Below are 27,244 nucleotides of genomic sequence, written 5' to 3' on the forward strand. Positions count from 1 at the left end.
TTCCTTTTGTTTTTTCGCAGGATCTGAAAAAGCCCTTCGACAAAGCCTGGAAGGACTACGAAACAAAAGTGTAAGAAACTAAGCGCATCTAATCAGCAGTTCTTCGTGTGTTTTCTACCATATTTGATGTTTGCACTGTTGTTAGTCCATGACTTGTGCTCATGTAGTTATCAGTAGTTTAACACTTCAAGTTAGTTTTGTTTGAATGATTTTGGGCAGTATGTTTAAAATCAAATGTTTAGTAAGTGTCTTGTGTCTGTCCTCCATGTTTCCCTTTTAATGCCTCTTCCCTTGATTAACAACTCAGGCAATTCCTTATAATGTGAATAACCCACTGTCACCTTTTCCACTTCCACACTGAGACTCCATTTTCACCGACACTCCTTTGTGATTGTGCATGCAAAGAACTCGGGAGTTTTTATAGCACTTTCATATATTTTACAAGCAGCAAAGGACATTCTTTACTGAAAGGGTAATGCGTCTTCTCTCCAAACCGTTTTGATCAAGCAGTGCAGACTGTGTGCTGACATTAAGGGTTCATCTAGATGCCATGTGACCATTCCCGACCGTCCTAACTTGTTCTATTTTGTTCGACTCCATTGATGGCTAATGGAGGCCATCAATAGAGTTTTCTGCCTGATATGAAAAGCATCCAAACATATCAGTGATCATCTGATCTATCCGCTGTCTCCATTTCATAGGCTCAGTCAAAGAGCAATTACAGTATTTGGTCAACATGGCATTGATTTCTGGTTTCCTAATTTTGTTTGCGAGCTCTTTGCACCCAATGCCTGATTTTGAATTCCTTGTTAGGGGTTCATCCCACATTAAAAGCTGTTTATTCAGGAAGTGTTTTGGCTTCATTTTCACAAGTGATTCATTTATATTTTGTTTAAATGTAGAAAAACTCCAAGTCCTTTGTCTTGTGGGTGCTTTGCTTCCTGAACCAACAGTAGTGAAAATGAATGGACTCTCAGCCCCGTCGTCATTTGAACAACTGTCAGTTTGGCTAGCAGCCAAACAGCCTGGCTAACACGTGTCTCTGTATTTGTCGGGGCTGAAGATTCGTGTGCTGACAAAGGCCGGCAGTGTAAACCTAATGAAATCAGGTTTGGCACCTTCAGCAAAGCTAAACAGAAAGTTTAGGACAAAAACCAAAAAGCTTTTGGGACTAATGTCTGTGAGTGTGAGGCTGTTTGTGTGTGGTGTGCTAACTGCGTCTAAGGTTTTAACACTGTACCCATGAATATACACTCACTGGCCACTTTGCTAGATACACCTGTTCAGCTGCTCATTAATACAAATATCTAATTAACAGCTGAATTGATGCCAGATGCCAGATTGCAGCAGCTCGGTACATTTAGGCATGTAGACACAGTTAAGGTGACTTGCTGAAGTTCAAGCCAAGCTTCAGAATGGAGGAAGGTGACCTAAGAGCCAGATGGTCTCTGAGAGAAAATATCTCATGAGCGGCTGTTCTGTGAAAATGTCTCGTTGATGTCAGAGATCACAGGAGAATGGCTACAGTGTTTCGAGCTGGTAAACAAACAGCCACTTGCTGCTGCCTAAGTATGCAGAAGAGCATCTCTGAATGCTCAGCACGTCAAACCTCTCACTCCATAACCACTCCTGTCAGCTAAGAACAGGAAACTGATGCTGCAATTCTCATGTTCCCACCAAAACATTGCCTCACTTTCAATGATGGCTGCTTCCAGCAGATTAATGTGGCGTGTCACAAAGCTCAGACCATGACGATGAGTTCACTGCACTCAAACGGCCTCCAGATCTCAGTCCAGTAGAGCACCAATAGACCTGATACCTCAAGATTTAAGGCACTTCTGAAAGCAAGAGGGGGGTCCAACCTGATACTACCCAGGTGTACCTAAACACAGTATCTAGTGAGTGTACCTCCAATGAAACCTAGACAAATGTGACTGTACAACTAAATACAAACAGCTCATAATGTCACAGGTAAGACAAAATATTTTATTGGAGTAGTTTTGTTCGCTTTGGAAAGTAACACTCTTTGAGTAAAATTATTATTTTTTTCATTTGTTTGATAATTACCAAACAATGTGCAGTAATCACCCACATACCTCCCAGGTAAATACTTCATTAAATAATTAATGGACTTGAAAGTAAAATTTTAAAGTTGCTTTTTTTACTTTTGCTAAGATTCTTAATTTTAAGTTTTGAATATTAAGATTAAGGTTAATAAGTGAGTTAAACATTAGGTAGTGAGCTAAAATGTCTCGATGCATGCTCAATCCATCCAGGTAAGGAAATCCCAAAAAGTTGATTGTGTTCATGAACACAATCAACTTTTGTTACTTTAACGCACATGAAACAGGCTGGACTCTTACGCAGCTTTCAGTCACATTTCTGCATAACTATTTAAAAGATATGCTGTGAGAAAATGCGGCACATCCAAAAGAATGACCTGTTGCATGAAAGGTTGCCCCCACCCCCCCTCTCCCTTTGTTGTTTTTCTGTGTTGTCCTGATTGCCTGTGGAAGATGGAGAATTTATGGGAAAAACCGGCTCTGAGCGCTGGCTGTCAGGCAGCATGTATAAACAAATCTAAATCTAATCACTCATCTCATTGGCTTGTAGTCTCTTAGGTCCTACTCCTGACCTTTTTAGTACACTAAACCCATGGCTAACCTTAATCATCTTTAACGTAATCATCCTCAAACACTAAAAAAAAAAAAACGTGCACAAAAGAATCCTGCAAAAAGTCCGAGTGGAATCGAATCGCTGAGTCGAACCCCTCTCCCTGGTCGACATCTGCGCTCTAATTCCTTCTGCTTTATGTACTGATCTCAATTGTCGTCATCAGCGAGAAACTACAAGTGTTTGATTTCCCAAACAAGCTCTCAGCTAATTATGGAAACCTTCCAAAAAAAGCGCTGATGAGCTTAGTGCAGTTTGACTCTTGGCACTTCTGTTCAAGCAGCTTGGATTATTTATTTATTTATTTGTTTTTCTATCATCTCAGTGAAATCGGTGCAATGAGCCGTGCGTTCCTCCTGTGCAGACACACCTACGCATTTGGTGTGTTTGCTTCAGGACACGATACATCTGGCAGTACAAGGTGATTTAAAAAAAGGCGAAATGAGACACCAGCTCGAATTACTGAGGAATGAATGAAGTCGGCTTTGCAAGAATTACTTTCTAATTCATCATGATTGTCTGACATAGCTGGTGGATCATTTCTAATGGGGTGTCTGCAAAGGAAGCAGTTCGCTGATCACAAATTCGGAGAAAGTCGGAGAGCTTCAATGATGACGGGTAAAAAAAACAAAGTGGGCATTCCCCCCGAGTTAAACTTTTCTCAATTTCAAGGCGACATGTGACAGAGTTGTGAAAATTCGAGGCAGCTAGAGCCTGGAATATCAAACATCAGCTGTATTCTTTGTTCTCATTGGTTGACACTTCAATCACTTGCTTTGGAGTTGAGAGAGGTTTATCTCAGGACCGGTCCACTCTTCATTCCCGAGCCTTTTTACACCCGTCGCTTGTCCCTTGAGCTTCAGAGCAAAGCGTGGCGAGTTAATCGTTCCCCGTATGGATGCCTTTTTGAACATCTCTCAACTCTGAGGCCAGTGACTGAAGCGGCCATCAATGAGAGCAAAGGATACAGTTGATTCACAGAGGGTTACCTAGGCAACTGGAGCCTGGAATGTCCTCTAGCGGGCTGGATCACTGACATAGGAAATCACTTCCTGTGCCGACGCCCCTCGGTGTTGCTCAATACTTTACTACGCAAAAACTTTAGGCACTTGACTAAATCTGCGTCCACGCAGCATCACTTTGTCGCTAACGGATGGTTTCTAGGAGACGTTTCAGGCTCCGGTTGCCTAGGTAACCCAGTAACATATTTAATACCAGGTTATGTCAATCCTGTGTTCTTATCAGGAGCTTCTTCAATTGCTCGCCTCGATATTTTCAGGTCATGAGACAACTTTTTTTCACTCGAAATCGCCGAATGTAATCAACACTCTATGGTTTCTAAACATTAAGTTTAATAAAGAGAATTTCTGCTTCTCCATGTAAGCCCATCTACTGCCTTGACACTTTTACAAAGCTGGCTTTTTCTCATCTTATACGTAGCTCAACCATGAACTGCCTGACAACTTTAGGGCTGATTTTTCACATTATGCCTTCTGTATGCTTTCGGTGCTGTTATGGATCTATTGATTGCTCTTTGACACCCTCTGCCACGCTGTCACTCTTGCCAGCACCAAGATAGAAAAGGAAAAGAAGGAGCATGCGAGACAGCATGGGATGATTAGGACGGAAATCAGCGGGGCAGAAATCGCTGAAGAGATGGAGAAAGAGAGAAGATTCTTCCAGCTGCAGATGTGTGAGGTTAGTTGGAGCGATTATCAAGAGACGGGTTTCATTTGGTTACCAGTGTTTTAAATATATATAACATGAATTAATGAAACATTAAAATTGTATGAAATCCTGTACTCAGCATAGTGTTTATCAACTAAATAACAGGCAGTGGTGGGTTGAGAAAACAGGGCAGTTTCCGTCAAAGTAACAGTAAAAACTGAATACTGCGCAGCCTGATGGAATACAAAAATCACATTACATGTAAGCATGTTTATGTGCTGAATGCCTTTTTTGACGTTTCATTTTAATGAAGCCTTGCTTGAAAAATTACGTTTTTGCCCTTTTGAAGTGTCTGGGTATGAGATGAAAGGGATGTGTACATTTGAGATGGTCCATGAGTATTTGAAGTCTCAGACTTCAGTTGCTTTTCCATCTGTGTGAACCTGGACTGACCCCTCTTCCTGGATCTGGATTCAATCTGTTTACAGTATCTCCTCAAAGTCAATGAGATCAAGATCAAGAAGGGGGTGGATCTGCTGCAGAACCTCATCAAGTATTTCCACGCACAGTGCAAGTAAGACGTGCATATTATATACGTCAAATTTATTTTACATCGTAGGCCACGCACATACTACTTTGATGCTAAGTGGACCTGACACATTGTGTAAAATTACAGTAAAGTTCTGGTGGTTCATCAGCATCCAGACAGTCTTGTAATTATAACATAAAAAGATTATGTTATCATATAGAAAACTTTTGTCCTTTCTGTAAATTCACTGTTAAAAAAAAAAAAGTGCATTTATGTAGCAGATGGTGAAAAAAGTTTATGTTATTTAATTGTTTATCTAGTTGATGAGGCTCCTTTTATCTAAATAAAAGGCTGTAAAACCGAGGAAAATGTGGTTAAACGTTCAAGATCTGTGCACTCCTTTACATTCTCAAAAGCCATCTAGCGGGCCGAATAGGAGTCTTTACCAGGCCCATTCTGGCCCCTAGGCCCTATGTTTGACACCCCTGATACACGTGGTTAAATTGAGTATATATGAAAAGCATATTTTTACTGTCTAATAGTAAAGATTTAGTTTGAGGTATGCATACACAGTTGATGTTATTTTTAATGTATTATATCAACAATATTTTTAGGATTTAGGCAAATCCAGTGCCCCGATCCACTGTCACTGCAAAGAAAAAGTTACTCACGTATACTGTAAATCTGTTTTGTGGCACTGGGATAAATTTGTGTGCTTCGTCATTCAGTTTCTTTCAGGACGGTCTAAAAGCTGTGGACAACCTCAAACCTTCCATAGAGAAACTGGCCACAGATCTGCACACGGTCAGAGCCGTTTCAATCCAGCCTGTTTTTTTTCACTCTTAAACTTTCCTTCATGACTTAGACATGACTTGTGTCTGTACAGATAAAGCAGGTGCAGGACGAGGAGAGGAAGCAGCTGGCTCAGTTACGAGACGTCCTCAAGTCGGCGTTACAGGTGGAGCAGAAGGAGGTAACACCCACAACAGAAACGAAACGATCAAATGCTTTATGATGTACCGGACAAGCTGAAATCTGCTTATTAAACTTCAGCTTCTCTCAGTGATGACATTAAGTTGGGACTCACGCACACACTAATGTATATACGACTCCATTACTAATCTATCCCTCTGGGTTGGGATCTAAACTATAATTGAAAAGAAGCACATCTTTTTTTTTCTTTTCTTACATCTGTCTTGTTTCTTGCATGTGCTATTAGTCGTTTACTTCTCTACCCAAATGAACTGAGGTAGACTGCTCATCAGCTAGATGCTCAGTGAACTGTTAAATATGCTGCAAAGCGCAGCAGCTTCAGGTCTAATCTGAAGATTGTTTTCTTCTCTCCTCTGCCGCTGCCGCCTTTTGTGAAACAAGTCCAGAAGAGTAAGTGGATTTGTGGGAAAAAAAGAAAAGCTATAGCATCTCGTGTTCCCTGTGGTGATGTCGTTGCTTCCAGTGCTCGATGTTTTCGATGTAGTAGCTCACAGTGTCGTTCAGTGAGAAAAGTTTGAGGTGGGGCTGTCATATCTTTTTGTGTGTGTGTGTACGTCTGCTGATATCGGCACACATCAAGCCGCTCCACCATTCAGAAGTCGTCCTCTCTGTTTCCCGTAGTGTTTCCACAAAAAAGGAATATGCAAAAAAAAAAAACTCTGGGTCCTCTTTCATGGTAGCTGATGTATTTAAATGAAGCCTATTCAGGCTGCATGTGTTAAAACAGCAAGAATTGCTAATGAGATTAAAATGCTAATGACACAATTTGGCCAGCTGCTGCTGCAGACTCTGACTTCAAAGGTGTACAAGCTCTTATTTTCTCCCTTCCCTTTATTTGCACAAAATCACTCAGGCTGAGAGGAGCAATCTTAACATAATTGATATTTGCTTTAAAATCCTCCGCGGAGCAGGAGACCCAGAAGCGCAGTGTAATCCAGAGCAATTTTGCGCTTGTGCAGCTCCCCCTCGACTTCATACTGTTTTTTGCTAATTCGGTGTGTAGCTCCTGCCTTCCGCACCTCATTTGCTGAAATGACAGCTCTGCTTTGTCGCCTGTGTTTTTGCTGTTTTTTCCTCAGGATTCACAGGTGCGTCAGAGCACCACCTACAGCCTGCACCAGCCGCAGGGCAACAAGGAGCACGGCACCGAGCGCAGCGGGTACCTTCACAAGAAAAGTGATGGGTATGTTTAGAAAAGGGCGTTCAAAAGATCAGATGAGTCACTACACAACAAACTATTTCTTCAGTGAAGAACGCAGAGAAGGCTGTGGCGTTTAGAGGCCTCATTATTCCTCTACCTCTGTCTCTCTCGTGTTGGTGGGTTACTAATGAGTGTTTGTCAGCAAGATTGTGCAAAAATTACCTGCACAGTTTCATGCAGCGGCTTGGTGGAGCGATGGCACACGTGCAGTAAAAGAGCTGGCAAAATAAAAGATGTGTGGTTTGCTTTGTTTAAAACGAGCAGTCTGCAGATCATCTTGAATGCTGAAAATGTCCATAACAAGTAGTCAATGGTTACTTTGGCGATCCTGCTAGATGACATTAATTTGTCAAAATTGATTCAGATCATTTTGGCTTTTAATTCTTTTTATTGTTTTATTGTAGACATGCTCACCCCGTGTGTCATAACTAATGCATGTGAATGCTAGTGGTAATGTGATAATGATAAATATTTCATAGGCTTTACCGATTCACTGCACGGGTGTACGCGCGACATACTAATCGCTGCCGTCTCTGCGTCGCAGGTTGAGGAAAGTGTGGCAGAAGAGGAAGTGTACAGCGAAGAATGGATTCCTCACCATCTCACACGGCACAGTAAGCAAACAGTGGAAAGAAACACAAGACGACATCTTTTCTTCTGAAAACACACACAAACCTTTTAGTTTGTCTGCAAGCCTCATCATTGCTGCTTGTCTTCATATACATTGCAGTGAAAAAGCACAAAAGTGAATTTTTAGCATTTTTCACACACTTTTAACGCACTTCAGTGTGTTCAGTGTTTTTTAAAGTTTTTAAATCATCATTTTTATTTATTTAAGGGGAAATCTATCCAAAAGAAGGGGAAAAAAGTGATTGCCCCCTTGTTAAATTATGATTTATTTATTTTTTTTGAATAGTCCATCTCTGATTGAGGTTATTAGGTTTAGAGGACAATGGCTTTTTCACACAGGGGGAGGTGAGTTTGGATAACTTTTCCCCCCTTTAATTGAATTAAATTATCATTTAAAAAACTGCATTTTATATTCAGCCGGCTGATTTTAAATTGCTTTGATGATCTGAAATATGACAAATAGGCAAAAACTGAACTGCACATTTACATTTTCCACAGATCAAAGGACAAAGTGTGCAAGTTAACACTCCTCGGAGTTTCAGTTCACTCGGCTCATTCCCATTAAAGATTCGGTCAACCCCTCTCGCTGACACGGTTCATCTCTCACAGAGCTGCTTATCAGATGTTCTGTTTGGCTCCAGCAACAGTCAGATACACTTAAACCAACACTCCTGCTCACTTGTTCTCTCATTTTTCTCCTTCTCCCCCTTTCCTTTCTTTCCCTCCCTCCATCTGTCTCTCTTTCATAGGCTAACCGGCCACCAGCTAAACTCAACCTGCTCACCTGCCAGGTGAAACACAATCCTGAAGAGAAGCGGAGTTTTGACCTCATATCACGTACGTTCAGCCTCTTCTCTTTGCTTTCTGCCGCCTGTGTTCTCCAGTGTGTTGTTGTAACCCAAATGCCTCTGTTTAATTGGCTTCGAGCAGCAGCTGGCCGAGATTTGTTATGTAGCTGAGCAGATTTCAATTATTTCCCATGCAGCAGAAAACGGAGATGATTAAGAGACAATATTAACACGTCTGACGCATCTGAATCCAGCGTGTAGACTAGACTCAAATACCAAAGAGCAAAATGATAGTAGAATAATTGCTTTCATGGCTGAGAGAGATTGAAAGGCTACAATGTTGCTTTCTTTTGTTTGTTTCTGGCGAACAAATATTCAAATAACACTTGCTTGGAAGTCTGGTCATAAAGAGATGGCAGGAAAGGAGGATGGAGAGAGGGATGATCTGTGTGATGATCATGTGACAAACATGGCAGTTTGTGGCTATTTAAATGAAGACTAAACTTCAGGCTTTAGGGATATAACACAGTTTAAGTTTCCTTTCATTTAGTTGTATAAAAAACTCCCATGTGAAGATGGAAACACTCGTACTTTGTTTTTGTTTTGCAGCGCGCCCTCAGTCTGACCTTTCACTTGAGCACTTTAATGCCCTCTGGAGAGAATCACTCAAAGCTTTTTACTGCATATCTGCAGCTCTTTGACTGATCTTCTTCTTCTTCTTCAGTTTTTTTCTCCCGCTCATCTTTTCTATTCCATCATTTGTTTCCTTTCTTTTTTTGTTTTTAGATGACAGAACGTATCACTTTCAGGCCGAGGACGACCAGGACTGTCAGATGTAAGTGCTTTTCCCTTCCTTCCTCTTGTGTGTGGGTGCGCCTGTTTATCACCTCCAATGCTTTCCACACACTTCCTCCCTGACACACACTCAGTCACTTTACCTCCCACCTCATGCCCATTAACTGCCCTTTTACTCCAGTCTGAACCCCCCGTGTCTGCCTTAGCTGCGCCTGTTTTTACCCACGTGCTTGTCCTTTTGTCATTTTTCCTCTTTTCATCTGCCCGACTCATGTCTCCCGTGATCCTTTACTCTGTCCCTCCTGCAGCTGGATCTCGGTGCTACAGAACAGTAAGGAGGAGGCGTTAAATCAAGCTTTTAAAGGGGACCATCATGTCGGCGAGAACAACATCGTGCAGGAGCTGACCAAGGCGATACTGGGGGAAGTCAAGCGGATGATAGGAAATGATGTTTGCTGTGACTGCGGAGCCCCAAGTGAGTGGCACAGTTGGACGGGGGAAACCCTCAGATGCCTTAATAAAGTTCAATTTAAGCCTAAACAAATGGAAAACTAACTATGGTTTGAATCTTACATGATCATTATGTGATATCCCACAATTTAGATTATGCTAAACTCTTATACAAGCAGCTTTTTAAGACCAGAAACGACTAAGTATGCCTTTTTTCCATTTAAATACAAGGTTTACATGCTTTTCATGTTTTGTTTTGTTTTTATAATTGAAAGCATAGTGATGCCAGCTCATTTACTTTCATAAATGGACCAGATTGGGTTGAATTACAGGCGTTGAGAACTCAGGATTTCCTGGGATTTTCCTCCAGTATCAGCTCCTTTTTCCCTGAAGAACTTGTTTATGTGTTCGTGTACTAAGAGATGATTTATGGAAAAGACACGATTGCGTAACTGCTGTTGTGTAGACCTCAAATTGTAGTAATTCAGAAACCATAACGATCTCAAATTTTAGTAGGCTGGCGTGCGCACATAGTTGGTGCGTCTCCAGTCATGAGGATCTTCCGATTTCTTCAATTCCTTAAACATCATTCGGATTAAAGATTTTTAAGTCTTTACATTTAGCTTCAAATATTACTCTTATATAATTTCAGGTGTTTTTTTTCTGTCTTGCTTACAGCTGGGATCTTAGTAAATGCATATACAGTGGACCCTAAGAGTATTGTTCCAAATAGAACCGCACCGAGTGCATTTTACACAGCACAGCAGCCGATAACTTCATTAATTATTTAAATCTCCTGACACAGGGGACTGGATCAAATCAGAAATCTCCACAGTTCTGCAGTCACGATCAGATTTTCTGGAAAAAGCAACATTGACTTTAACATCCTTCCGCTTGTATCCTCGATTCCTAAAGGCAGCGGACACTTAGAAGCCTGCCTGGAGGCAGATCAGACATGTGCACAATGCTTTGGCAAAGTGTTTGCTGTAATTTAATGTAGTATACAGTACTTACGGGGAGCGGGTAGTGTAATTCATGCACACCAGTGGTATAAATTCCTCATATTGAAAACTCTTACAGTGGTTCCACTGAGGAAATATTCTGCCACAACCTTGAAATTAGTTTTGTGAAATCCCCCAAACCCATGAAATCCCCCCACCACAGATCTGTACTTTATTATAGTATGTACGTACGGCAGGCACATATACCTACACATGCACAGAGTAAGCAGTCCAGCTCGGTCACTTTCCTGTGACACTGTGCAGTGTGTGTGTGTGTGTGTGTGTGTGTGTGTGTGTGTGTTGTGTGTGTGTGAGTGTGTGTGTTAGTGTTAGTAAAAGGCTTTTCAGGCAGCCATTGGATTTCCACAAGGACACATCAAAGTTGGCTCACAGGCTGCTGAAGTGACTTCTGCTTCAATGCTTTTCACCCACATACACTCTTCTCTCATGTCACTCATGCATTGTTTATGTCCCTTTTTCTCCATTTTCTTTACAATGATCTTTCCTTTTTTACCCCTTAACAGACCCGACATGGCTATCCACCAACCTGGGCATCCTCACCTGCATTGAATGCTCAGGGATACACAGGGAGCTGGGAGTCCACTACTCGCGGATCCAGTCCCTCACACTGGATGTACTCAGCACCTCAGAGCTCTTGGTAAATCACTACCCATCTTCTTGTTCCTCTTTTTCTTATCCAGAGCTCTCTGGAATATTTTAAGCAGGATAAGCTTGGAAAATGAAACAAGAAGGGGAAAAAATAGAGGGAGATTTTAAGGACAGGTGGACAGTAAATAAAGATTGGGTGAAAATGAGAAGCCTTACAGTGCCTTTTGCGTCTTCCTCTTTAAAAGACCTCTGGAAGTCTGCACACTCAGAATAGCTGAGATTTTGGTTGGCTTTTCTAATCACCGTTTGGTGTAGTGATTTACTGCCTAAGGGACGGTCGGGATTAAATGCTTCCAGCCATCATTGCTTTCCCTGGTGTTAAGACGCCAGTCATGTTGGCCACAGTCAGACGGGGCGTTGTGGAGTCTGTGAGGCTCCACACTTGGAGCTCAGGATGTCTCCTGCCTCCCGGTGGGGGCGTGATTGGAGCTGATGACTTTTGAGTTAATCGATGTGGCTCAGAAAATGACACATAACTAGTTTTAATTACTGTGTGTGTGTGTGTGTGTGTGTGTGTGTGTGTTCCACAGCTGGCCAAGAATGTGGGGAATGTAGGCTTTAATGAAATCATGGAGGCTTGTTTAAGCGCTGAAAACGTGGTGAAACCCAACCCGGCCAGTGACATGTAAGTCACCCCCTCACACTCCATTCTTCCTCCATCCCCTCACCTCACCTCCATAGCTCTTCTGCTGCTCCCGTCTCCTCACTGATCTCAGTTTACACTCTGCACATTGATTTGCGATCCTTTTATGTGACCCTTTAACACATTTTAAGTAACAAGTTTGACATGTTTTTATTGATTATCTCTTCTGTTTTAAAAAAAAAACTAAGAAAAGAATCTGAAATCTGATCAACTTTTTATCATAATCACAAAAGCTGTTTTTGATCCTCAGAGTGAGAACAATTAAGGCGACTTCTGAAAGAACAGTTTAATGCATTATTGAAACCTGGAAAGGTAGTGTTGAGGTGTTGTCTTGAGGGAAGAAGTGTGATTGGGGGAAGAAAATCTTGAATGATTCTAACTTTTGATTGGATGGTCGTAGATCGCTAAACATTAGCAGAATTCATGGCTCTTGTTAATGATAGTGAAAATAAGAGCATTTCCACATGCACGGTGCAAAGAGGACTCAAGGGTTTGGGGCTAAGCAGCTGGATAGCCTTAAGAAAACCACTTGCCAGTGAGACTAATCGGAGAAAAGGGTTTCAGTGTGAGATTCAGCTCTGGAGCAATAGAAAAAGGTTGTGTGATCTGATTACTCCAGATTTAGCCTGTTCCAGAGTGATGGGTACATTGAGGTAAGAAGAGAGGAAGATATGGTCATGCACCCTTTATGCCTGGCGTCCACCCTACAAGGACCAGAGTGATGATCTGGGGTCACTTCAGCTGCTAGAGCTGATAAGTTCCAGGTTCAGCAAGATTAAAAAATGAAGACAGCAGATTAGTTTTTCCATCAATGGATTTTTTTTCTTCCCTGATGGCACGGGCATATTCCAAGATGACATGCTAGGAGCATCTGTGTCCTCGTGTTCTCCCCCAGGCAGGCGAGGAAAGACTTCATCACAGCCAAATACACGGAGAAACGTTTCGCCAAGAAGAAGTGTCCGGATGCGACGTCGCGGCTTCACACGCTGTGCGACGCAGTGAAGGCCCGAGACATCTTCTCCCTCATCCAAGTCTACGCTGAGGGGGTGGACCTCATGGAGCCCATTCCTCTGGCCAACGGGCATGTCAGTGCACAACATATGTTAACATTTTCCTGCGTACCGTTTCTCCTCCTATTTATAATAATCTGTGGCATTATTATTGCTCTCTATCTCCTTCCATGAACCTGAAATCCACCACACGTTCCAGAGATTTCATGCAAATGCTTGATCGTTTTATTTCAGGAACAAGGAGAGACAGCTCTTCATCTAGCGGTGAGGCTGGTGGACAGAACGTCCCTTCACATCGTCGACTTCCTCACTCAGAACAGGTAAACACAGCACTGAAGGCAACCAGAAATCAATATGCTGAGATGGTCTGTCGGACCATCATAAAAAGACCAAAAGCTTATTTTCAGTCCTGCTGGTTTCTTGACATCCACTTTTTTTCTGTTAACTCTCTTTTCTCTATGGACAGAAACTATTTGCATAATAATAACAATGATGCATTAAAAACAACAATAGAGCTTTGTTTTGCTGTGGTTTGCGTGCTAAAAACACAATTTTACAGAAAGTGTTTGTATTGGCAAAACTACTCCCTGGTCTTATGGAGCACTGAGGCAGGACAGAAGAAAGCTGGATTTTATATCCTCTGTGTTGGGATTTAAAGTTTTTCCCCTCTTTGTTTCTCTTCCCTGGAAGTTTAAATTTGGATAAGCAGACAGCCAAAGGCAGCACAGCGCTGCACTACTGCTGCCTGACTGACAACAGTGAATGTCTGAAGCTGCTGCTGCGGGGGAAAGCCTCCATAGAGATTGGTAAGGAAAAACACCAGAAACAAACAGCACAGCCGCAGTGCATCAACAGTCCATTGTTCTTTTTCTGCAGCAGCTAACAAAGTGCAAGGACTGAAATATTGTAATTACAGTTTTGAGGTAATTGTGCTTTGGGTGTTTCCATGTCCATCTATTTCTCTCCCTGTACATTTAGTCCTTCACATTTTACTGACAGCTTGAGACACCGGTCATTTTAATCAGGAATCACAAGCACAAAAAAAACAACAACAATTTTGCAGATTAAACTTGATCACAGTACAATTTAAATTGCACATTACTGCACTGTGCAAAAGTCTGAAGCCCCCCCTCATTTCTTGATATTTGGATTTCAAGGAGTTAGACTTTCTTATAGTTGTAATATTAACTGGTTTAAGCACTAGCTCTCCAAAGCTTTCTAAAATTGTCAAAAAGGGCCTTTTAGGACAATTTTCTATCATTTTCAATCCACTCCTTGTACTTGATCATTTTCAGAGTATTATTTTTTTGTGTGTTAAGCCACTTAACACTGACTTCTGAATCATTCGAGCTTTAAAAAAAAGCACCTAACTCAAGGGATGAACCATTTTTTCTGCCTACACATAACCTACGACTTGGCAAAGAATTGATTTTAGGTCTGAAGTGGTGTCAGAAGCCATTCTTAAGGAAGGGAAACTGAGAGAAAAGGCTGAGGTGTGCCGTATTATGCAAGAACTGGACTAAAGAATCAATGACAACAGATCTTATATAGTAATGAAATGATAAAATCATCAGTTTGTGTGGAGGAGACCATGAGGGGCACAGTGAGTGTAAAACATGGCCTCATGCTTTGTGATCTGGTCAGAACTGAATATAGAAAAGTCACATTTTGACCTTGCATGCAATAACATAAGAAAAACCTCTAATCAGCATGGCAATGTTCTTATTGCTGCACCTATTTACTAGTAAAATATAAAGAAATGAGGGGTGGCTCAAGACTTTTGCACATTATATAGAGGCCACTGCAATGGAATTTCTTCATAACAGTGTGCTTAATACATGAAAGCTGCTCGTATTTATAAAGTTGCTTTTGAGTGAGACTTTTGAGTCCAGGAGTTTGTTTTCTCTGGTGGCCTATCTTCATCTCACACTTGGTTCCCAGAAAACAAGCCGTGGCAACTTTTTCTCACAGCACTTATCTTTCTGCTCTGCTCTGAAATCAAACAAAACAGCCAGATAACAAATGAATGGAGACGGAGCACAGAGAGACACCAGAGAGATGCTCGGTGTGGGAAACGGTTTAATTATACATTTGTCTTGTCACAGTGACAGGAAAGGGAGAAAATGGGCCGTGTGTTTGTGCTCATGTGGCTTGTGAGTACAACAGTGATTATATGTGTCTGTTGTTTTGCCTTCTAGCTAATGAGGCCGGGGAGACACCGCTGGATATCGCTCGAAGGCTCAAACACCTACAGTGTGAGGAGCTGGTGAGCTTACTATGTTTAGACTTGGCTTAATCCTGCAAGCACATCGTCGCTTCGTGAAATGTAAGAGCTGTCAGTCATTTGCGTTTCCGTACGTATGTGTTTACAGCTGAACCAAGCACTGGCAGGAAAATTCAACGCCCACGTCCACGTCGAGTATGAATGGTGCCTGCAGCACGAAGACCTGGATGAGAGCGACGAGGATCTGGATGAGAAGGTGAGGGATGCTTTTGTGAATAATAATAGTTCCTTTTTTAAAGATTTCAAGACGAAAAAGAGTTTTAAAAAAGTGATAAGAGACAAACAAACAAACATGAAAGGGATGAAAACGACTAACGCTTGAGAGAGAGATCAAATCAGCTTTGTAGGGAGGCTGCTGTGAATAACAACCTGAAGAGCTCTGAATTTCTGCAAAAGGTTTATTTTATTTTGTTTCCACTAAATACAATCTCCTTAAATTAAACACTAAACTCCTTATTTCCTTTGTGCTTTATAATGTGCTTTGTCATTCTTGCTGCCTGAAATGATTGAATGTGATTGGATTTTGGACAAGTTTAATTATTGATAGTTAAACATGTTGTTTTCAAGGCTGAATTTTAACACAGGAGCCTTATATATATATATCTAGGAGGAGAAATGGTGCATTTTAATGCAGGAGTTAACCTGCCTCAAGTGGCCATTCGAGGAACTGCAGTTTTGGCGCTGGCTTGCTTTTTCAAACCCTGAAAGTTGCCACTTAGATTTGATTGGACCTGAGTTCATTATTGAAAACTCATCAAATAATTGAAACTGGTTCTATTTTTTGGGGGGGGGGGAATAACCATGTTTTAATTTTATTTTTGTTGTGTTTTTGCCTTTGTTGAAGTGTTGTAGCCAAATGAGAAATCTCCTAAATACTAAAATAATCATTCAAACTAATGCTAGAAGATTAGTGAGAAGCTTTATTAAAAGGCAAAGACAAAGTCCCATGACTGCGCAGAGCGTGCAGGAGTCACATGACAGCCATACTTCACTATGAATGCTCACGTGCACCTATGTCACGTAATGTCAATAAAAAGTTCATGATTGTGGTGCATGTGTAAAGTGCATGGTACCTAGGTTAATCATATATGATGTGCTCCTGTCTCACATTGTGTAACTGTAATGCTCACATCCTCACGTGCATGCCTCCCCTCCAGCCGAGCCCCCATCGGAGAGACGAGCGACCGGTCAGCTGTTACACCCCGAGCAGTAACTCCCACCACGTACAGTCCGGCCTCGGCTCCGCCGGCCGTGAAGCTAAGGACAAGCAGCGCCTCTTCATGCCCAACCTGGTCAACAACGAGACTTACGGCACCATAGTCAACACAAACCCCCCTCAGCCCACCACCAACTCTGCTCCACCTCTGCCCCCGAGGAACCTCGGTAAGCGCAGACAGGAGAAATAAAGGCGAATGTAGGTAGAAACCACTGTGAGCGAAACACACCGGCAGGCATTTAATAAATCTGTTACAGTTTATATGAATGGAAAAAGATGATCTCATTCTCCAGATAACACAGATAACCTCACTTCTTCTGAAGCTGGCCTCTTTGCCTGCCTATAAGGAAGTGATATGAATAAAAAAAATCAATAAATAAAATCTAGTGACTTGCCACAGTCGGCCTATAATACCATTAGTGTCTGTTTGGAGTGCTGCCAACAGAGCAGAGGACGAACAGCCAGCTGTGTCGCCCCCCTCACGTCCCCACAGCTCCCAGCCTCGGCATTCATTGCCCTCATTAACCGTCGCTCTCAATTACACTGAAATGGAAACGACTTGACTTTATTAGTGGACGCTGGTTCTGGCAAACAGCCCTGCTCTCTCTTAGTCTCCCTTCTTTTTCATTTTAATAACCCCCATCTCCTTTTCCCCCATCTCGTCTCCAGTCCAGTTGTCCGGCCCGGGAGGCTCAGCGTCCAGCCCCTGGAAGCCCAGTCCTTTAGACCTGACTGGCCGACAGAGGTCGTCCTCAGACCCCCCTAACATGCATCCTCCGCCGCCGCCCATGAGGCTCACTTCCACTGGAGGTATGGCCCCAGTTTTGTGCACGCTTAAATGCTGCCTTTAAGGCATAGAAACTTGTTCTCAGTGAAGTGATTTAATAAGACGTAGTGGACATTTTATAGATGTGTTTGGATCGCAGCTCTTCTCAGCGTCTAATAAAACATTTTACTGGAAGAAAGCTGTTAAATGTTTCATTTACATAATCGACACATGCACTTAGCTCACCTTCAGTTTTCTTTTATTTCCACATGCATATGTCAAAGGTTCTTCTGACCTTAATTTATCAGTTGATCTATTTAAAACCAGACTTCCTGACTCATCACAACATTAGCTTAGTCACATTTTTCTTCACACTGTAAACAAATGAGCTAAAGCAAAGGATTGCTGTGTTCCAGCTCTGGGTCTTCCTACTGCGATGAAGATGGACTCCATGAGCAAGTCGGGTCAGGGGCCACTGGGGTCCCGGGCGGTGCCACCTAAATCTCCCGCAGGGTAAGAACATAAAGGTGCATTTATTTATGCACAGCAAAGTTTTAGATTTCCTTAAAAGGCGTGTCGACATGTACTAGAGCTTTCTGAGCTACACAAAAATATTCATGCATTCACACATACACAGGAAGATTGTGCACTGCGGTCGTGTGTCTTGCTTTGGCTGCTTGTTTTGTGGCGTTTCTTTCCAAGTGGATAGAGACGCTTCTTTAGCTTCTAGGCTAAGCTCCCCATCAAGCCAGACAAGTAATAACTTTCCTCCACAGTCGTCCTTTTGTCCTTTTTTTTTTTTTTCTTTTTCCTTCCCACAGGCCTCATAGTGTTGTGATAAATGTCTGACAGCCCTTTGAGCTTCCTCAAGAGCTCTTTTCTCCATCTTAGTACGACTATCACGCTTCTTTTTTCTTTTTTTTTTGTCCTTCTTTTTTTTATTTCCAGAAATGATAAAAGCTTCAGCAGAGGGCCCCTAAATCGAACAGAATCTAAAGAAAGAGCATGTGAGTAACATTGCGTGTGAGTTGTTTGAGTATTCGCTCAGATCCCGTTTCTCCTCTGGAAACGTGGAAAGTTTTGCTGTCACCGTGATCTAATTTCCTTTTCTCATTCCAGCTAAGGAACTGCCAGGATGCCCTCAGAACTCCATAGGTCAGTCTCTGCCTCCAGCCCCCATGCCGAGGAAAGCATACCCAGTGAGTCCCGGATTTTTATTTTTTCAATTAACCCCACCCCCCCACCCCCCACCCCCTTTAATTATCATCCAGATTTTACTTTGCATATTCATTCAGTTTGCAGTATAGACTCATCTGCAGCTTATTTCCTAATTCATGGCTTACTGCCTTTGTAGAGCTGTGTAAGTCCCCTCCCTATTGTTTCAGTGATTCTAGTGCTTGCTTGTAAATTCCCCTTCTGCAGCCTGACTCCATAATTTGGCCTTATTCTGCATGTGAGAGGGCTACTGCTGGCATTTTGTGTTTCATGTTAGCACATTTTAAGCGTTTTAATATTGCAAAGCGATTTGAAATTGACTAGAAAAAACAGAAAAAAGTGCACGTCTTTCATTTGCACGGTCTGTACACTAATCCCCCTCGCTGGCTTCTAGTTGTTGGTATTTGCCAGTCCAATCCCATGCAGTGCCGCGATGATTCACAAACTTCATCTTCTCGTCAACTTTGCCTTAGTTTGCTATTTAAAAAGTAAAATCCCACAGATTAACGCAAATGCCCTTGAAATCCTGTGTGTGTGTGTGTCTGTGCTTGTTCCCGTGTCCCAGAAGCAGAGGCCAAAGCGAGTGAAAGCCATCTACAACTGTGTAGCCGACAACCCCGATGAGCTGACCTTCTCCGAGGGCGAGGTGATCGTGGTGGACGGAGAGGAGGACCAGGAGTGGTGGGTCAGTATCTGTCACGTTGAAGACTCTGTGTGCAAGTTCTTTTGTGCATCTTGGATGTTTGCACTGTTTTCCGATTTGAGATATTAAACATTCTTTGATGGATGTCGGCGTTCTTTGTAACTTTGATAAACCATGAGCTCATTCCCTCCTCCTCTTTTTCCGAATGCTGCTGCTTCTGCTTCCTCTGTGGAGCCCCTTGTGTGAACGCTGACCAGCTGCAACTTGTTTTCTGTGAGCCACCCCTGCAGATATGACCGTATTTAGTCAGTCTCACTTTGTGTCCCTCCATGGATCCAGAGTTTCCCCCCGAGGACCCCGTTGCCATGCTTCCTCTCTGTCCTATGTCCAGCTACATTATCACTCTTTTTGTGTCTGAGATATCAAATAACAGCACAGAGCTGCGGCTGCACAAACGGGTCTATCATACACTATAAAGTCTGTTTCCTATGAAAATATTCTAGAAAACTGGCATAATGAGGAAAGAATGCTTTACAGTGTTTAAAACATGACTTTTGTCTCTGTTGTAGTTCCTCTGATAAGCTTTGATCAGCATTTGATGTTGTTACTTGCCATGTTTCATTTAACTTTATCGGAGCAGAAACATGTCCTAGCTTTTTACTTTCAGGTATAGACGACCTTTAAAATGTCTTTAATGGAGATAATAGGTACTGTCTTCTTTATCCTCAAGGTAATTTAAAAGGGGAAAGTCTTTTACGTGTAAAGCTCTCATGTTTGTTGTGACGTAGCCTTTTATTACTCTTTGCAGATTTAGATGGTGTTTCTGTTGATTCAGTTTTGTTTGACAAAATCCCGATTGATTTACGTGGATACATGCTCATTTTTCATATAGCTGAAGATGTATTCTTTGGATTCTGAGCCAAACACAGAAAATATAGAAGTATATCAACTAAATCCAAGCACTTTAGAGCCTCTAACGCTGCCTGCTGTATATCCTGATGATACTTGCACACGTGACAAATGCTCGTTTCCCCCTCTGTGAGCACTGAGCGACTGTATTTGTGCATTTTCACACTTTTAGCTCAGTATACTTGTGTCAAGCATTATAATATACACCAATAAAAGCCAATGAAGTATGTAAGTAGTAGTTTTGGGATTTTAAAATCTCAAAACTGAATCACATGGGTTGAAATCACAAATATTGGAAAAGTCTTCCCCACCTGTTTTTAACTACTCTGTCATTTCCTGTGGTGTTTGGTACTGTCGTAGACTGTATGTTAAAGATGGGCGTAGCTTCCTGCTCTAAAAAAGTGAAGCCAATGCTGAAGTGCCTGAAAGCTGCATTATTTTATAACGGCCAGCAGGAGGCAGCACTGCTTATTGCCAAAACGGGTGCAAAAACAAACCCTGTTGCTCACTTGATTTGATTTCTAACCTCAGTAAACGCTTCAAGTCTTATTGCATACAGCTCAGTCAGATCCAGGTGTTTGTCCAAACGCTCAGCCTGAGGCTACACAACTTTAGTCAGCCAGTAGGTGACTTCCCCGTGGCTATGTCCATCTTTTAGATGAAGTCTGTGCATACTTTAGTTGACTCAAATAATTTAAGCATTTCTACCCAAACAGACTAAACCCCTCTGTTTTCTTGTCACGGCTGCCTCATATCGTCCTCCGACCTCACGTCTCATCTGTCTTTGCTCTTCGCAGCTGGGCCACATCGAAGGCGAGCCAATGAGAAGAGGCGCCTTCCCCGTTACGTTTGTGCACTTCATCGCCGACTGAAATCCGGGACTCGGGAAGTATCACACGTCCCACTATCACCGACAAAACATCCACCATCGCCCCAGTGTTTGCAGTCGACGTCATCGGCACCATCATCACCATCTCCGCTGGCGTCTTGAGCGAGCTCGTTCAAGCGTCACTGCTGCTCCAGCGAGTCTGGGTGTCACAGGGGACTCATCGGACTCTGTGGTTTTAATGCTTGCAGTTAAAAAAGAAAAACAAAACAAAGATGATTGTAGTGAATGTCCTCTCGCAATAAATGCACTTTTCTTGTCTTTTCCCTTGTTGACATGTATGTACAGGATTCCTCTCATCCATTTTCTCCATTATACAGACAGTCCTTAAAGCGACAGCGCTGAGAAGATCACAGCGTTGTGTTTTAACTTACTAACAGCTGTCAACGTGAACTTAGTCCCCATGCTTACATTCCATATCTGTGCATGAGCAATTCTGAAATGCCTGCTTTTAGGTGCAGCTTTCCACATATGTAGTAGCCCTCCCATGTGGAGGTTTTTCTAATGGTGCTAAGTTAACCTTAAAATATGCTGGAAGTTGCACCCAAGGGAGCCTTTCCCTGACCCAATTTCAGTGACGGACTGGCAATCGAGAACGGGGATGCTGCATGTTAAAATAGCCTCCAGCCCATCACACCTGGGAGAGTCCACTTTCCCGAGCCGGCATAGAGTAATAGGAACATGCATCCTCTGCAAGGCTTTCCCCCACACATGCACACTGTGTGCACCAATTTAAGCTGCGGGGCAGGGGGTCATGTTCAAAAGCAACACTCCAGTTATTCCTCCTCCTCTTCTTCCTCCTGATGCAGTGCTGACTGGAACTGCAACAGGCAGTAATTACCTTTAGGCCGAGTCCTGACACCTCAGGCCATCTTTGCCTGTCATCTGCCTTATTAGAGGAATAGAAGCGTGTGCTTGTATGTGCGAGTGCATGTTTTGTCTGTACGGAAATAAGCTGCAAACGAAAGCATATTCAAATAGCAGGGAGCAAAAGAAATGAGAGCGTGGGAATGAGATGAAAAGCGGGAGTAAGCTCTGTGACTTTTGTTGCTTCCTCGAGACTTTTTCTTCACAGATGAGCTAAATAAAGAGAGAGAGGGAACACCCTTCCTGCAGCTTAAGCCTCATATAGTACTTTTAAGACAAGTTTATCTAATGCGTTGTGAAATAAATATTAAACATAGTGTAATTAACTTCATTTTAGTTGCAGAGCAACTTTCTCTCTGTTCATATTGTTGATATTTAGGCATTTAACCTGAAATCGGAGCCTTTCGTGGATTTGTGAATGGCGAGAGGGTGGTGTTGATTATTAACTCACTGGATTGTTAAATCTGTTTGTGTAAATAGAGCAGGTTTTGTTTGTGGATATTTAAATGTAAAATATTGAAAATAAAAGGAGGGGAAAAAAAAAAAAAAAAGCAGGTTAACCCGGGCAGTAAATGTCTTTTAATGCACTGTGGTGATGAGCAGTCACACAACCTCAGCTGGGCCTGTGTGTGTGCTGTAAACATGAATACAGATACTAATGTGTGCACGCACACACACAAACACTATTCAAATCATTCTCATTAACAGTCTGTGAATCACTGCATTGACTCCTAACTCTGTTGTGCAAGTAAATCGGAGAAAAACAAACTGGAACAATAAAATCTGAAATAGTGCAAGGCGTCGGTGTGTTTCTTCTTCAGAGTTTGTGATCCAGCAGCAAGTGTTTTTTTCTTCCATTACCATATTTCGTGACCTGCATTTTAAAAACAATCTTGTCAAGCTAAGAGTTAAATGATGTCTCATGAGCTCCCTCTGCTGGTAAACGTACTCAAGAAAAGGAAAACGCTCCTCTGCTGTACCTGATCCACGTCTTTATTTTCCTTCTTCACACACATTTTCAACTGGACCAAAGTATTATTTCACAAGGTGAAGTCAAGTTAGTACCACAACTGTAAACAAGTCCCACAAAATCTCACATGTGTCGCTACCAGCCTGTTAAAATTTACTTTTGCCAACAAAAGCACAATTAGCGGACAAAGAGTTTAAAAAAAAAAAAGATTTAAAATAAGCTCAAGTAAATCTTTAAAAATGAATAAATCCCACAAATTAAGATCAATGTGTCCAAAAAGTCAGGCGATATTTGTAACATTCCTTCTGGTCAAAAAGCGACCACTATTGTACCAATACTGCTGTTAGAAAACAAAACACTCACAGGGTTTCAAAACCTGAAGAGGGATTTGAGTGATTTCCTCTTGAAGCCAGCTGTCACATCTGTGTACCGAGCAGTTAATCCGATGATTGTCTTCCGTGAATTAACATATGCCAGCAAAGTTTTAGCACTATGTAGTACCATTGCGTACATTAAATACACTTAACGTTACACTTATAAAAGCTCTGCATTGTGTCCCAAAGCTATATTTAATGCAACCGTTTGCCTCCTTACTACACCTTCTTTTACTATTTATTGTGAGAAGGCAAAAAAAACAAAAACAACAAATTCCAGGGAAGTGACTCAGAAAAATTCACCACAGTTCTGTTTTAACTGGATGGATTACAGGAAGGGGAACAACAGCTAGCTCACGCCAGACTTTTCCATCAATAACAAAGATTACGCACCATCAGATCTGCCCTTTAGATGACCTCTCAGAAGGGTAAGAAAGCAAAGGTGCAACATTTTTGCCAATAACAATGCTGGTTGTCTAACTGTTGCTGGTTTTGCAGATGTTTCGCTCTCATCCCAACTCTCACTCGGAGCCTCTGGACTTGTCTGATGTCAGAACGCAGTCGAAGGAGGCCGACAACACTTTGCAGATGGACTGCGCCTGCTCCTGTTCAGACAGACAGCAGATGTCACGCATCAGGGAAAGGAAACGCACAGTGACCGTGTAAAAGACCTTCCATTTCGTACTTACTGAGCTGCTGCACTGGTACACCCAGATGCTGCACTCTTCTTGCTCTGTGTCAGTGGTTTTCAGAGCCAGCAGGTTCTTCCCCGCGCCTAGCCCGTCATCGTAGCACAGCATACGCACGATCAGGTAGAGAGGATGGCGATGCAGCACATTCTGAGAGTGTAGAACAAAAACACATAGTAGGGGTCTTTTTCAATTTGTTAACTCAGTTTCCAAAAATGATTTGCAAATCATTTGTGTGCCATGTTTAATTTAAGTTAAATTACGTTAAAATTAAACTGTTAAATCAAATCACATCAAAGGTTGGAAGTGTGAAATTTAACTGCACATTCACAGAATTACTTTGAATTTGATGCCAGCAACATTTTTCAGTGCATTGAGGGCAGGAGCATGTTTACCACCCTGTTGCATCACCTCTTCTTTTTAAAATTCAGGTAACCGAGGAGCTCAGTTGTTGTAGTTTAGACACCAAAATGTTCCTCCGTTCTTGGGATACTCTTCGAAATGACTGTGTACCACCTTTCTATTCCTTTACTACTCACACACTGGTCCAGCGACGCCACCTTGACGCCGTACTTGGACACTACGAGAACCATCTCCTCATCTCCGGGAACAAATGGCAACTTTCCATCTTGCTATGAGAAGAGGAAGCAAAATTTGCAGTACCTTCTCTGTTTTATATCGGAATAATTACAGCATGTTTCCAAGGAGAAAGGTTAAAGTTAAAATGTGCCCAGATCTTTCTCCAGCTTCTTACCTGAGCAGCATCAATGTAGTTGATGAGGTCCAGCGGTTCCTGGAGGGTCTTGCTCATGTCAAACTTTAACTTCTCAATAGCACCCACATATTTCACCCGAAACTCAGCGCATGTCTCAGATGTGTTGTTCCCTATAGACAAAAAACAACAACAACAAAAAAAACACCAGTTAGAAAATTAAACTGCGACGCTGCTTCAAAATTTTAACAGGAAGTCAAGCTGACCTGAGCTTTTGGTGGAGTCCGTGTCAAGGCTGGCAACAGTACTCGATCTGGAGAGTCCTCCCAAGCTGGAGTCCACAGACTGCAGTGAGACAGAAACATTAGACAGCGCCGCCTTAATGAAACGCAAAGACACACGTGTCTGCATGCTTGTGTTGTTAACCACCTTGCTCTTTGTGCTGATCTCACTGCTTTGCGAGCTGCTGCTGCTGTGGCGCTTTTTGCCTTTCCGGAACATCCTTCACCATGACGACCGCATCCAGCCCTCCAGACCCGCTGACCTGGATCATCACAGGGCTCAGAGTTAAACGCGCAGCATGGCTGCCTTCTCAGGTGTTAATGGAGCCCATAAATAATTAAATGCAGGACACAGGAGCATATACGGTTTGAATAATTGATACCTAGTTTGTTCCTCTTTCTTATAAGAGAAGAAGAAAAATAAAGATGATCCCACACTGCTTAAATGACACCGGGGGTCTGGGCTCTGGGGAGGCCAATCCATGACTGATAGTGTTCTACTGTGCGTTTCTCTACCCTGGTATACTTTTACTGCATTGGCAGTGTTTTTGGGATTACTGTCATTCTGGAAAATAAAGGCGTTGCCAATCAGGCCCTTTCCCGATGGCACTGCCCAGTGGATTAAAATCTGATGGTACTTTTCTGTGTTCATAATTCCATCAATTTTGAAAAGGTCCCCAACAGCACTGGCTGAAAAGCAGCCCAAACCATGAGAGAGTAGTGTGTTTTACAGATGGCGGCACACATTCACCATTGGACCGTTCTCCTCTCCTCCTTTATACATGCTGATGACATTCTGAACCACTAATGGCAATTTAAAGAAAGAAAAGATTCATGGGTGTGTGTTTAGTGGCTTCATTGAAAGTAAAATATTAAGAAATGAGGGCTGGCTTAAAACAACTGCTAAATATCTTTCATGAAATTCATGAGATTTCTTGGATATTTATATAATTTGTATTACTTTGGCAAGTACATGTTTCCAGTTGGTTTCTTTTTAAAAAAAAAAATAAAAAATAAAAATTGGGCTTTATTTTTATTCTAGCGAACTAAAATCCTTTCCCTCAGTCTTCTAGACCAGTTTTAGTTAAACTATAATAACCTTGAGTCATCCACACAAAAAGACATCCTAATTAAAATAACAACATCCACAAGTGAAAGGTGAGATATTTGTTCGAGTAGTTTCTTCATGTAGGAAGGTGTACTTGTCCTGGGAACTCTGAAAGCAAAGTTAAACTAAGGCTAGAAAAGCTACAGTATATTCAATCACCACCGCTGCTAAACCGCATTTCACTTTCAACTTGAGTTTAATCACGTCTGAGTCTGAAAATAACTCAGGACCAGAATACTCAGAATAACAGACGATATAACACTCAAACAAGAGCCTAAATTGATAATATCGATTATAAACACAAATTTGTGAGATTATTTGTACTTTTTAACATTATAGTATAGTATTACAGTACTATTTAACAACGCATACAACCACCAAGTTTAAAAACAGGAGCACCATTTAAACAGGAAACTACACCTGCTACTGTAACAGCCTCGTTTAGGTGCGGCTTGAACAGCGTGTCTGTAAACAGATGAAGCTAACGGAGTCCCAGGCTACAGACACCAAAGGTTAAGACGCCTATCACCCAAACTACGAGCTGCTCTGTGCTTGTAGTGCTGTAGCTACAAGAAAACCTGAGTGACTCAAACTTATCCTACTCACTCTTGGTCGCATTCATTTTAAAAGTTACAAGCCGAGGACTTCCTCGGAGGGGCTTGTAAAGAGAGTGAATTATCTAACACTAACATGACTTGAAACATACCTGTTGTACCGAGGTGCTCTCAGTGTACCGTTTATCTGCTTTTCTTCCAATCCACTTTCTATTTATCCACAGTTTGACTCTTCGGCTTCCCTTTGAGCTTTGAAGCCTACACCCAACACCACTTAAAGGGGACGCAACGCAGAGGAAAAATAAACACATAAAAATCCTATGAATAATACGGATTATTGTGTCGATACATTGCTGAACTTAAAATAGATAATCCTAAATTGAGCTAATATATTTAACTGCCGTGCCTCTTTTTTGCGTCGGGTTGTTTAATAAATGTTAGAACAAAGCTGGTAAAAGCCAACCGACGTCCGTCTCGGAACTTCTGTCACACGACTTGATTCCAGTCGGGCGTATTTTGGACACGCCCCCGGAAGTTCATTCAGAAAACACATTGAGTGCAGTATTATCGGATTTGTTATTATTATTTTATTTTATTTTTTTGTATTTTAAAAATGACACTAAAAATTTAGAACAAAATGGCCACAAAACGCAAAATAGAGATAATTGTCCCTGCCGAGGAAAGCGACCAGCTCCTGATTCGTCCACTGTGAGTTAATTT

At 42.0% G+C, this 27,244-nt stretch overlaps 3 protein-coding genes across 5 annotated transcripts in view; 2 read left to right on the forward strand and 1 right to left on the reverse strand.

Moving 5' to 3' along the window:
* Positions 1–20: 20 nt before the first annotated feature.
* Positions 21–22,630, forward strand: LOC102298634 (arf-GAP with SH3 domain, ANK repeat and PH domain-containing protein 2; the record flags this gene model as incomplete). 3 transcript variants are annotated; one of them, XM_042218159.1, is given in 25 exon segments in its annotated part: positions 21–70; positions 4,242–4,371; positions 4,830–4,915; positions 5,599–5,674; positions 5,757–5,843; positions 6,245–6,253; positions 6,943–7,046; positions 7,609–7,678; positions 8,444–8,531; positions 9,269–9,317; positions 9,586–9,752; positions 11,253–11,386; positions 11,928–12,022; positions 12,936–13,125; positions 13,285–13,370; positions 13,741–13,856; positions 15,249–15,316; positions 15,423–15,530; positions 16,492–16,717; positions 17,220–17,360; positions 17,733–17,829; positions 18,265–18,323; positions 18,436–18,515; positions 19,097–19,216; positions 20,881–22,630. In XM_042218159.1, coding segments are annotated over 25 exon segments (2,511 nt in total), but the record flags the coding sequence as incomplete, so codon positions are not given.
* A 358-nt stretch (positions 22,631–22,988) lies between these two features.
* itgb1bp1 (integrin beta 1 binding protein 1) lies at positions 22,989–26,848 on the reverse strand. Its single transcript, XM_005950486.3, has 7 exons — positions 26,677–26,848; positions 25,011–25,125; positions 24,848–24,926; positions 24,624–24,754; positions 24,409–24,501; positions 23,870–24,019; positions 22,989–23,785 (listed from the first exon to the last, which is right to left on the reverse strand). Exons 2-7 carry the CDS (start codon positions 25,080–25,082, stop codon positions 23,702–23,704), a joined length of 609 nt encoding a protein of 202 aa, XP_005950548.1. The 5' UTR covers positions 25,083–25,125; positions 26,677–26,848; the 3' UTR covers positions 22,989–23,701.
* Positions 26,849–26,989: 141 nt separating this feature from the next.
* LOC102298959 (cleavage and polyadenylation specificity factor subunit 3) overlaps positions 26,990–27,244 on the forward strand; it is a gene marked incomplete in the record, with an annotated part of 9,453 nt that continues 9,198 nt past the window's right edge. Inside the window, 1 exon segment of the mRNA XM_014330415.2 lies at positions 26,990–27,232. Within this exon segment, the coding sequence (XP_014185901.1) occupies positions 27,162–27,232 (71 nt within the window).

This window comes from Haplochromis burtoni, unplaced genomic scaffold (assembly GCF_018398535.1).
Source record: "Haplochromis burtoni strain Fernald_Lab_line unplaced genomic scaffold, NCSU_Asbu1 Contig_16, whole genome shotgun sequence".
Lineage (NCBI taxonomy): Eukaryota > Metazoa > Chordata > Actinopteri > Cichliformes > Cichlidae > Haplochromis > Haplochromis burtoni.

Bases quoted from the DNA above. Each gene is read 5' to 3' on its own strand.
- itgb1bp1 (XM_005950486.3), bottom strand. From the start codon at position 25,082: ATGTTCCGGAAAGGCAAAAAGCGCCACAGCAGCAGCAGCTCGCAAAGC. The intron at 24,755-24,847 runs GTCAGCTTGACT...TTTTGTCTATAG, and splicing joins GGACTCCACCAAAAGCTCAG to GGAACAACACATCTGAGACA. The intron at 24,502-24,623 runs GTAAGAAGCTGG...CTCTTCTCATAG, and splicing joins ACTACATTGATGCTGCTCAG to CAAGATGGAAAGTTGCCATT.